A 12,327-nucleotide genomic window follows, 5' to 3' on the forward strand; every position below is an offset into this window, starting at 1 on the left:
CAATGACATGTGACAATACACGTAAAATGTATACCAAGGAAACTCACTAGACATTTGGTGCCCAGAATTTTTATTAGAGGCTGGTCACATAGGTACTGTCTGCCTATCATGTACCAAAATTCTAGACTCCCAGAAGCAATGCACATGTCGAGTATAAACTATATTACTTATACAAACAGCTCAGGCTCAGTGAGCCGTTCTTATCAGAGAAGGTTAAGGTCAGAACCTTTCTGAAATCCAAGCTCCCAAATGCCCATCAACGGTGATCTTTTGTAGCAGACCTTTCAAAGGTTAGTAGTCTCAGGCTTGCTGTGTTAACCTTTTTCTGTATAACACACATACCATGTATGTGTTGAACTTCTCCCATTTTCTCATTTATTTTGTTGATATTTTCTTCTGTTTTGTTGAACATGTTAATTCATTTTGAAGTTCTTGTTTGTTAATTCTACTATCTCAGTCACCTGTGAGTTTGCTTTTGTCTTTTTTTTATTGTCTCTGTCTTTTCACATACCTTGAAGTTTTTTACTAGATGCCAAATATTGTGTTTAAAAACAGTAACATTGGAAGCATTGGTGGAAGCTCCAGAAGATGATCTTGTTGAGCGGAGAGGATTCATCCTTTTCTCTGATGGGCATGTAGACTGCGGGGCAGTCACTTGAATCAATATGTGCTGAGCTTGGTCATACTCATTTCATATTCATTTCAGTCCTATTATTTTAATAACAAAGTTTTACTTCCTTGATGACAGTTAACTTGATAATGTAAAAGGTAATATGAAACAACGAATATTTCCTCTGTAACTTCAATCTCCTTGGTACACACTGCTAGTTCCTGCAGTGTGCAACTTAATAAATGTTATTCTGTGTATCTCCTTATCAGGTCATAAGCACTCTGGGAACAGGGACCATGTTTGTCTGTTTTCACCAGTAGGATTTGCAGCACCTAGCACAATTCCAGACCCTTAATAAAAACTCAATTTATACAAGATATTTTGTTTTCTATATAGTATAGCACAGAGGGAAGTAAACTATCTGTCATTTTTTAGTAAACTCTAAAGGTATTAGTTCTTTTAAATCTTTTCTATATCATCTAGTTCTGACCATTTCATGTAAAAAGAGTATGCTATTACAGGAACAAGTGTCATTCAAGGATGTATGTGTGGACTTCACTCAGGAAGAGTGGTATCTGCTGGACCCTGCTCAGAAGATACTATACAGAGATGTGATCCTGGAAAATTATAGCAATCTTGTCTCAGTAGGTAAGGAGTTTTTTTCCCCACATAACTATCAATAGCATGCATTTACTAGTTGATGAAACGTGAATGCCCTGTAGTTTTCTAAATTAAACCTTGAGATTGAAGTCTCTGAGATGACTGATCTCATTTGGCCACCATAAAGGTGCTCTTCCCTCCTCAGGGATTGGTTCGTTTGTGCACCTTCTTTGAATAGCTGGTGAAGCTGTGCCTTTCTTCCCCATCATGTATTCAGAGCTCCTGAAACAAAGCTATTTAGCTCCAGTCCTGTGTTATTTTATCTTAACAGGGTATTGCATTACTAAACCAGAAGTGATCTTTAAGATCGAGCAAGGAGAAGAGCCCTGGATATTAGAGAAAGGATTCCCAAGCCAGTGCCACGCAGGTGAGTTAGTGATTTCAAGGCAGATGAAAGCCAGAGGAAATTAGAACTTAGGTAATTGGTTTAGAATTTGTCACCTTTAGAATATTTTTTAGAAATGTCTATTTTTAGCTCCAGACCTTTGGAAATGATCAAAAACAATTGGCCCACATCCCTGTTACCTTAATCACTCCTCCATATGTTATTCTCACTCATAAATGCTTTTCTTGGCTGGGTGCAGTGGCTCATGTCTGTAATCCCAGCACTTTGGGGAGGCTGAGGCGGGCGGATCATGAGGTCAAGAGATCGAGACCATTCTGGCCAACATGGTGAAACCCTGTCTCTACTAAAAATACGAAAAATTAACTGGATGTAGTGATACGCTCCTGTAGTCCCAGCTACTCGGGAGGCTGAGACAGGAGAATCATGTGAACCTGGGGGGTGGAGGTTGCAGTGAGCTGAGATTGCGCCACTGTACTCCAGCCTGGTGACAGAGTGAGACTGTCTCAAAACAAACAAACAAGAAACAAAAAAAAAACAACAAAAAACTTTCTTTTATTTTTTTGACATTTTGAAGTATTTTACTTATACCTATAATCCAAACCAGTTGGCTTCATTTTAGATATGTTTTCTTGGTTAGTTTGTCTTTATCTTTTAAAATTGTTTGCCTTCCTTCTGTTGTCTTGGACACCTTTTGTTAGCTGACAGGTATTCATGCAATCCTTCCATGTTTCCATTTAACAACATATGATGAGCACTTACTATGTCTGTTATGTTTTAGGTAATTAACAGAATAATGTCCCTGGTATCCTAGTGTGTATTACAATAAAGGACAAAAAAATGCGTGTGTGTGCACATGTCTGTGTGTGTGTATATATGTGCACACCCATGTGCATATGTATGTGTATATAGGTGCACACACACTGTTAGGTCATGGTCAGTGCTGTGAAGAGAATTCACACGGGAAAGGAGGATGAAGAATGACGGTATAGTCTGTTTGGCAAGTAGGTTAGAGAAAACCTTTTTGAGGAGTTCCCACATTAGAGATGAGGCTTTAATAATATGAAAGTATGAGTTATGTGGATTCAGAGTAGTCCAGGCAGAGAGAACATAAGATACCAAACCTCTTAGACAGGTGTGTTCTTAGAATGTTTGAACACTGTGAGGGAAACCACTGTGGTTGGAAGCTAGTGGGCATGGTGGAGACTGGTGGGAGATAATGTCATGAGAAGTAACATGAACTATAGTAGATACATTAATTTTACTTTTGGTGCTATGAGAAACTGTTTTGAGTAAATGTAAATCAGCTTAAGTTGTCAGATTTGATTTACAGTTTAAAAGGATCTCTCTGACATCTGTGCAGTGTATATACTGTGGTGGGTGGTTATGGGCGGCATGAGTAGGGATAGGGTACCATATGTGCTTCAGAGGAGAGAGGATAGTGGCTGAGACTGTGTTGGAGGTGCCAGAGGTACTGAGAAGTGGTAGGTTTGTACAAATATCTTGAAGATGGAGCCAAGAGCATTTGCTGTCAGATTGTATATGAGAGAAAGGGGAATCAAGTGTGACCCCGATAATTTGTCTCAAGCAGCTAGATAAATTAGGTTATCATTTACTGAGACAGAGAAAAATTAGAGAGGAGACATATAAGGCAGTTATCACGGATTTAATTTTGAACACCAGAAGTTGGAGATAACTGTTAGAATCAAGTCTGTTTTTGACTAGGAGATTGGATATGTGTAAGTACATGGTTGAGGCCAGAACTAGAAGTATCCATTTGAAAGGCATCAACTCTAGATGATGTTAAAGGAATGAGGCAGAATGAGATCTTCAAGACCAGAAGTCAACAGACCTTTTTGTAAATGACCGGATAGTAAATGTTTGAGGCTTGGCAGGCCACATATGGTCGTGGTTACCGCTGCTCCTCCTCATCTTCTTTCTTTTCCTTATTCCTTCTCTTTCTCCTCTTGCTCTTTCTCTCTCTTTTCCTCTTCCCTTTTCTCTACTGTCTCATCCAGCTTTTTCCCTTTAAAAACTTAAAAAACATTCTTAACTCAAGGGCCATTGTCTTGTAGTTATATGCCAACCCCTTTTCTAGAGTGTGATTGTATGTAGGCGAGAGTAGTCCTGGGACAATAATGCTTTTAGTAAGTATTAAATTCATCCCATAGAGGATATTGAAGAATAACAATCTGAGCTACACAAAAACCAGAGAGCCTGGTTTCCTGTAGCCAAATAAGGTACATTCTTCCGCGTTACTGCTATCTTGAATGGCAACCATGGCATTGCTGTGCTAATAAACCTGTTAATATCTCCTACTGGTCTCTTTGTTCCTATTGTTATTTTTCTTTTAAAACTATCTTCTACATACCTTTATATTCTCACTTTTCATTGTTATAACTCAAAAGCAAAACTATGTCTGTATTCTCTCATTCCTGACTCAGTCTGATTATTAGTTGTCTAATTTCTAATTCCTAGTTGGTTCTTTTCTCTTTTTTTTAGCCTAAATTATTCAATTTATCTTCCTTTAGCTTAACAAACGAACCTAAAGTTGCTGCTTATTAATAAATTAAATTTCCTTTTCTTTTCTTTTAAAAATTTTAAACACTTGTGTCAAGGGCTGACTTTCAATAGATCACAGCAAGGGAGCTGCTCAGTAAATTTCCCTTTCAATGACTATGATAGTGTAGTCGTTTGCTACCTGTCTTAAATTTGTTTGTTTCTGCTCCCTAAAATTTATGTCAAATCCCATCCTATTCTATGTCTTAAATTTTATTTGCAAATGCTTTCTGATTTATTGAAAAACTTCCATTCTTGTTTGCCTTGCCTTTTTTCAGGTAATTCATACTGTGTTTGTAAAGTGTTTAGACATTGAATAGTAATGGCTTGTTATTATTTAACTTGTTTTAAGTTAGAACTTAATTTTTAGCTGAAACTTAAATAGCCCAGATTTTATGACATTAACTCACCAGTGGCTGTATGCCAAAAACTCAGACCTGTTCATATGGTTTAGGGTTGCTTACGGTTTCTTTCTGTATTGAGATTTTTGTTCTCCAAAAGAGAAGGGCCTCTCTTACTAATTTGGATATATTGATAATTACTTTGTTGATTATCTGTGTAGCCAGATTTAGGAGAGATCATTCATTTTCATACATTCTGAAAGTATTCTATGGTACTCTTTCTAAATACACATCCCCATATTTTGTCCTCATGTATTATAGCTGATCAGGTATAGGTTGAAAATAATTCAGTGCATGTTGCTTTATAAGAATAATGTACAGTTTACTCAGTGGGGGCAGAGGAAACAAGACTATAGTAACACCTGCCAAGAACTGGACTCTGGTCACAATAGAGGCAATAGCATTGAGCAAGGGATTTATTTTATGTTACAATGAATTATATAGACAGTAACTTCTAAAGGATGGATCAAGTGGAGCCTTAAAATGGTAGAGATGTTATAGAGATTTTTGCTATCATTATTTTTTTATTATTAGTTTTTGTTTTTAAGTTAAAGTAGCAGTTCACTGAAGGATATCCAGGATCTAAGGAGAGATAAGGATAGAATGTTTCTAGTTGAGTGGAAGGTATGTTGTTGGGGATGAGCAATTTCTGAGAGTCTAATCTCTAGCCAAACTGCACAGAAATATTTTTAATAGATTTGCATGATGTTGAGAAGATGAGGGTGTAAACCATGCTTTACCTCTGCCGAACTTAATTCTTATGTTTCTCACTACCACTCACTCAATTTCCTTTTTAAAAAAACAACTCCCTTGAACTCATTTTCTGTGCATTTCCGCTCTTTGAAAAAACAGCGCTTAGAATATCTCTATCTCCTATTTATCATGTCTTGAGTTTATTTCACCTTCCCTAGTATGCTTTTCCTACAGCGTTAAAAAAAATTATTTCTTCTCAATAAAACGTAAAGAAAACACTGGATCTTGGGCTATATAGGACTATTCTTTTGAACCCAAGGAAGTTGATGTTTTCAGAATGTTAATTTTCTTGTTGATTCAAAGAAAGAAGCGTGTACTCTGGTGGGAATTCTACCCCAGAAAACTGTGTGTGAGAGGGTTAGGACCAAGCTCTATTTTGTCTCCACCAAACTTAATTCATCCTCTGAAACCCCTTGTGTGCTTATCTTCACCATCTCTTTATTCAGTGTTCATTGTCTCTGTTGGGTTCACCCCATTTTCTCCGAGTTTTTCTATTTCTGAATCAGCCACTCTGGTTCTCTGTGCTGTGAATTTTATTTCACCTTTTCTTTTCAGTTTTGAAGGTTATATTTATAAAGTGTTAAATGTCATTGCCAATTTCTTCTCCCTGTTTCCACTGAAGCATGTTTATGTTTTCCACCTAAACCTTGGTGGGTAAAGAAAATGTACACTTGAACTCAGTTCACACCAGGAAACTGAATTTAAAACAAAAGAATTGACTGACTGTATGATAGGGCATTTGTGTAAAAGTCCAATTCCATCAGAAATGTACTAAGGTTCATAAGATGTGGTTATTTTTTTCATTTCTAGAAAGGAAATGGAAAGTTGATGACATGTTAGAGAGCAGCCAGGAAAATGAAGATGACCATTTTTGGGAGCTTCTATTCCACAACAAAACAGTAAGTGTAGAAAATGGAGACAAAGGAGGCAAAACTTTCAATTTGGGCACAGACCCTGTTTCTTTAAGAAATTATCCCTATAAAATATGTGACTCATGTGAAATGAGTTTGAAAAATATTTCGGGCTTAATTATTAGTAAAAAGAACTGTTCCAGAAAGAAGCCTGATGAGTTTAATGTATGTGAGAGATTGCTCCTTGATATTAGGCATGAGAAAATCCCTATTGGAGAGAAGTCTTATAAATATGATCAAAAAAGGAATGCCATTAATTATCACCAGGATCTCAGTCAGCCAAGTTTTGGCCAACCTTTTGAGTGTAATAAAAATGGACAAGGCTTCCATGATGAGGCAGCATTTTTTACAAATAAGAGATCTCAGATGGGAGAGACAGTCTGTAAATATAACGAATGTGGAAGAACCTTCATTGAAAGTTTAAAGCTCAATATATCTCAAAGAACTCATTTGGAAATGGAGCCGTATGGATGCAGTATTTGTGGGAAGTCCTTCTACATGAATTTAAGGTTCGGACATCAGAGAGCTCTTACAAAGGACAATCCTTATGAATATAATGAATATGGGGAAATCTTCTGTGACAATTCAGCTTTCATTATCCATCAGGGAGCTTACACAAGAAAGATTCTCCATGAATATAAAGTGAGTGACAAAACCTGGGAAAAGTCAACTCTCTTAAAACATCAGATAGTACACATGGGGGGAAAGTCTTATGATTATAATGAAAATGGGAGCAATTTCAGCAAGAAGTCACATCTTACCCAGCTTCGGAGAGCTCACACAGGAGAAAAAACCTTTGAATGTGGTGAATGTGGGAAAACCTTCTGGGAGAAGTCAAACCTTACTCAACATCAGAGAACACACACAGGGGAGAAGCCCTATGAATGTACTGAATGTGGGAAAGCCTTTTGCCAGAAGCCACACCTGACCAACCATCAGCGAACACATACAGGAGAAAAACCATATGAATGTAAGCAATGTGGAAAAACATTCTGTGTGAAGTCAAACCTCACTGAACATCAGAGAACACACACAGGGGAGAAACCCTATGAATGTAATGCGTGTGGGAAATCCTTCTGCCACAGATCAGCCCTCACTGTCCATCAGAGAACACACACAGGGGAGAAACCCTTTATATGTAATGAATGTGGAAAATCCTTCTGTGTGAAGTCAAACCTAATTGTACATCAAAGAACTCACACTGGGGAGAAACCCTATAAGTGTAACGAATGTGGGAAAACCTTCTGTGAAAAATCAGCTCTCACTAAACATCAGAGGACTCACACAGGGGAGAAGCCGTATGAGTGTAATGCATGTGGGAAGACCTTTAGTCAGAGGTCAGTGCTCACCAAACATCAGAGAATTCATACGAGGGTGAAAGCTCTTTCAACATCCTGAATGTTAGAACCCTTCGTACACCTGTGAAATTGGTTATACAGTTTCAAAAAAGGAGATTAGAGAAAGCCAAAGAATGTCAGACATTTGTAGAAAATGACTTCTTGTTTGAATATGTAAAAGCTTTCAAGAAAAATTAAAACCTTTCATTAGAAAATTTGTACTGAGGGGAATTCTGTTAACCTAAGTAATATGGTGAAAATATTTATCTAGAATTTATGCTGTTTAGTGTTGTATTCCAGATGTGATACCAAAATTGTATTGCAAATATAATGGACAATATTCATTTATACCCATATTCACAGTGGGATCTGAAGCTTGTAAAAGTTGAATGACAGCAGCATTAAACATACATGTGAAGAGTCCCTGATGTTTGTAGACCTTATGTGAGTATGCTAATATAATAAATTTGAGTATGCTTGATTTGTATATTGGAATTCAACATGATTGTGATGAGAAAGTACGTACCCTTAATTGAGTAACTACTATGGTATGTGTTAATATTTTCCACACTAAATACCATTGGTGTTTTTATAGGTTGATATATATGTGTATGTACATATGTTTGTATGTATATGTAAATATATTTCTACACATATACTTAAATATAGTGATGTGCTAGTATAACCTCATACTGACTTAAAAGTTCTGCTGATTGTTAAATTTTAAGGAATTTTGTGAGCCAGTTATTAAAAACAGTCATTATTTAAAATATGTAAACTTACAGTTAAATTAAAAACAAAGGTAATAAATACTCAGCACTCATCACTTCCTAATTATTTTGCTACATTTCACTATTACCTTTGTTGTTTTACTTATTTAATCTGTGTGATGAAAATACTGTATATAGTGTGCACTGCACATCTGTCTCTTCCCAACTCGACATGCAGTGCTGTCTTGTTGGTAGCTTGGACTTAGTGGGAGTGTTTACACCATGGAAACTGACAAACTATAAATCAGGGTTTTAATTTTCTCAGATAACCTGCTGTCAAATATTTACAGCACATCACTGTGTATATATGAAAACGTATTTGGCAATACAAACTGCGTACCCCTTCTCTTTCCTGACGTAAATAAATGGCTATGGCCATTTACAGCTGAACCGCATCTTCAAGAAAGAAGCCAAAAATATTTTCGTGAGGTTTTTAACTACCTCTGAATCCGTCCTACTCTAAATACTACCAGAGTCCCTTTGTAGTTTGGCCAGTGTGTGTTTTTAGTGAAATATTATTTCACAAAGAACTATATCATGTACCTTTCCTCTGACTGTTTCCTGGCATATATGCATGAATATGGCCATTATTGAACTGTCACTTGAGTAAAGAAGTTAAACAGTAGTTTTCTGAGGTTTTTCAGCTACCTCTGGGTCATTCTGTAATGTAAATGCTGTTAAGAATGGTTTTTACATAAATTATGCAAAGGTTAACAAACAGTAATACTGCACTCCTCAAATAAAAAGTGGCGGTATGTAATGAAAGGCCCTTTTCGTACCCTTGTTATTTCATTATGTATCTGTTTAGGCATGGCCTATGTGACACTAGTTCTGTGTATTAGTATTTTAGAGTGTCTCTGCTTCCCTTGTCCTGTTGTTTCCTTTGCCCCCCCTTGGAACACAGTGGTCAGCAGTTCTAATAGACACTGCCCATGTGATGGCCATTCCCTACTTCATCCTTGCTGAGCTAAATTTTTTATTTTTGTGCATTCTTCTCCCAGATGACTTAAGTGGTAAGTCCAAATTAGTCAAAGCTAATCATGGAAGTTCCATTTTAATGATTTTGTTGGGGTGAACTTGGGAGCAGTGAGATGTTTGGGAATTATTGTGTAGTCCTTCTGGGAAAGATCTCCTTGATACAACATTGTCATGACATGAGAAGAGACTTTGTCTCTTCTACTGGGCTTTTTCATGTCTGTACATGCTATTGGCTTATCGTTTGTATCTGAAGGGCAGTAGGCTGAAGATAACAGTGTACAAGGTGGGAAAAAGCAGCTCAGAGGTGATGTTGCCGAGCTACTCTGCTCTCTGTACCTGCTCTCCACTGGGACTTCGTATAATCCTCAATAACTGTTTTTTATTTGGTCTTAGGGCTATCTGATACTTAAGAGCTGAAGGCATTCCAGCTGGCACAGAGGAATATTTTTCTAAGTGTTAATGTTCTATATGGTAATTGGGGGAAGAATTATTTCTTTTGACAAGTTAATATACGGATGGCTGTTTGTATCAGCCATGGTTCTTTCTGGCGGAAAACAGAATTCTCCAACTAAAAAGATTTTAATGGCAGACTGATTACAGTGGTGTGGGCCAGAAACAAGGGGCACTGAAACACCCAGAGACTTGCATCAGCAGGAAGCCATTACCATTCTGAGCCTTGAAGGGCAAGGATGGAAACAGTGTTACCAGAGCCCAGTAAGAACTGCTGTCATGGAGGAGGGGCCACCTTGTAAGAGACATCATTACTACCAGAACTGTGGTGCCAAATTGCTGGTGCCTCTCTTTGGAGAAACCAACCAGATACATCTGCGGGAGAGCCCAGGTGGGCACAGAGAAGGGTGGAGAGAGAATCTGGGAAGAGAAATGGAGAATAAGCAGCACAGTGTTTTTCATTTCTGTAAATTCCTATGTAGAAGGCTCAGTGTTAGAAATAAAGTTACTCTACTAGTTGCAAGTTAAGTGTTTCTGTTTGTTCTCCTTTCCTATTGGCATAAGTAAACTCCCTTTGGAACCACGCAGGTATGTCTCTCCTTCAACATGTGTGAAGCAGACATTACATTAAATTACATTATTCATATGTCCCTCTGGTGTTTCTTATTGTATGTGGTGTAAGGTAAGCAGCTCTGTATCCTTCCAAATAAATAGCCAGTTGTCCCTGCACTGTTTGATTAATTCACCCTTTCTTGTGTTAATTTGATACATTTTTATTATGTACTTAAATATGTGTTATGAGTATTGCTTTTGACTGCTCAGTGCAACTTTTCTGCATTCTTCTAGTAATAGAACCTGTCATAGTGATCACGGGGTGGCATTTACCCCAATCCTGGCTCCACAGAGTACTATGTCTTCATGTCCTCCACATTTGTATTGATCCAGAAATGGTAGTTTGTTACAAAAGAGGCCAGTGACAAGCCATCCTAGAATATTTTTATTGGGAGGTCACTGTAGACCAGAGAGTTTGTGTCCTTATTGCTTCCAGCAGTCATGTTGACAAAGTACATTTGCTCTGTAATCTACTGAAAGTCAGTCTGCAACACGAAAATGAAAAAAGAAAAGAAGATGGCTATGATAAGCACCATAAAGAAAAATCAAAATAGGAAAAGTCAGATACAAGGTTTGATTTTAGATAGGATGGAGAGGAAAAGACCTCACTGAGCAGGCTACATTGAGGGAGGAGTGATGTGGATAGTATCTCGAAGAATAGTGTGTTCACATGTGTGTCTCTAACACATGCATGTAAACCAAAAACTTAAGATTCTGTTTTATGAGATCCTTACCCTAATTACCTGTAATGTACTTTGTTGATATTTTCTCTTATACTGCATTCTATTAAAAGAAATACTTTTTCCCATATACTAAACTGATCTCACAATCAACAGTTTATCCTCCAGTGCACTCATGTTTAAACCAGGATGAGAATTGCTGGGTCATAGATTTGTGATTTCTGAAATGACTAATCACTCCCAGTGCCTGGAAATAGTTTTCTGATAAACTCCTAAGAGCCTGTTTTTGGAGCTGGGCTTACTTTCTGTCTTGAAATTGCCTTTCTCTGGTCTAGTGGGCCCTGTCACTTCACACCCTACCTGTATTTAGCAGGGAAATGTGGAACTATTGCTTCTGGTAGGGTTCAGCCCATGGGTATCCTTGATGCCTTCAACCCCTACCCCTGTTTGCTGCTGGCAGCCAGAGACTGTAGCTGTGACTGCCCTGGATCCTTTCATCGTATCTGTCCTTTTCTGAGGAAGACTTACCTATTCTCCTTCCTGTTTTTCCGCCGAGTCTTCATCTGTCACCCAGTGACTGGACACTGCACACTCAACCTCCTCCTTTTGTCTGAGGAACTCCAACTCCCTTTTCCCAACCTGCCTCTCTTCTCAGATCTTGCATTCCCAGGCTTCTCTTTCAGACAACAAAAAACCAATGTCTTCTCTTAGACAGCAGTTATGAAGAGCAAGGTCTCAGATACTTTGGGAGGTGAGAACTGATGACTAATATGAAGCTATGCCATGTTTGGAGTCCATACTTTGGTATGGCCAATGCTGTCTGTTATTGGTTTCTTTATCTACAGAATGGGGGTAGTTATCCTCTCTACAAAAGTGGGCCTTAACCATAAGCTTGCTTTCAGTAATAGCCAAAAATTCTCCCTTTACCAATCCCCTAAAGAAAGCTCAGGACCTCAGAAAAGAAGACAGGAGTTCAGAATTTCTTCAACTCAGACCCCTTGTAAAGGCTTACCCTATTCTTGTGGATCTCTGATAACATCCCTTAAAACAGAAAACGAACTTGGAGAAACTTGGCAGCCGTGACTGGTGCCCATGACATAGTGGGACTTCCTTAGGTTTCGCAGGCCTAGATTCCCCTGTGCTGATGTCTGCACCAGTTGCCGATATTGGGAGAATAAATATTCTTTGGAATTTGACAGATGAGTTCTCTTCAACCCACCTCACTCACATATTGGTTCACTTCGCTGAAGTAACTTGGTTTTT

General features: G+C 38.0%; 1 protein-coding gene across 8 annotated transcripts in view; it reads left to right on the top strand.

Moving 5' to 3' along the window:
• ZNF248 (zinc finger protein 248) overlaps positions 1-10,499 on the top strand; it is a 31,670-nt gene extending 21,171 nt beyond the window's left edge. For 4 of the 8 annotated variants that reach the window (XM_011980792.1, XM_011980796.1, XM_011980794.1 and 1 more), the window contains 4 exons: positions 1,132-1,258; positions 1,542-1,637; positions 6,137-6,225; positions 7,938-10,499. In XM_011980792.1, coding sequence (XP_011836182.1) covers positions 1,132-1,258; positions 1,542-1,637; positions 6,137-6,225; positions 7,938-7,967 — 342 coding nt within the window. In that variant the 3' untranslated portion in view covers positions 7,968-10,499. Of the gene's footprint in view, positions 1-1,131; positions 1,259-1,541; positions 1,638-6,136 lie in introns of all 8 variants that reach the window. The other 4 variants (XM_011980789.1, XM_011980788.1, XM_011980791.1 and 1 more) reach the window with 2 other exon arrangements.
• Positions 10,500-12,327: the final 1,828 nt, after the last annotated feature.

Source organism: Mandrillus leucophaeus, unplaced genomic scaffold (assembly GCF_000951045.1).
Source record: "Mandrillus leucophaeus isolate KB7577 unplaced genomic scaffold, Mleu.le_1.0 Scaffold2170, whole genome shotgun sequence".
Classification (NCBI taxonomy): domain Eukaryota; kingdom Metazoa; phylum Chordata; class Mammalia; order Primates; family Cercopithecidae; genus Mandrillus; species Mandrillus leucophaeus.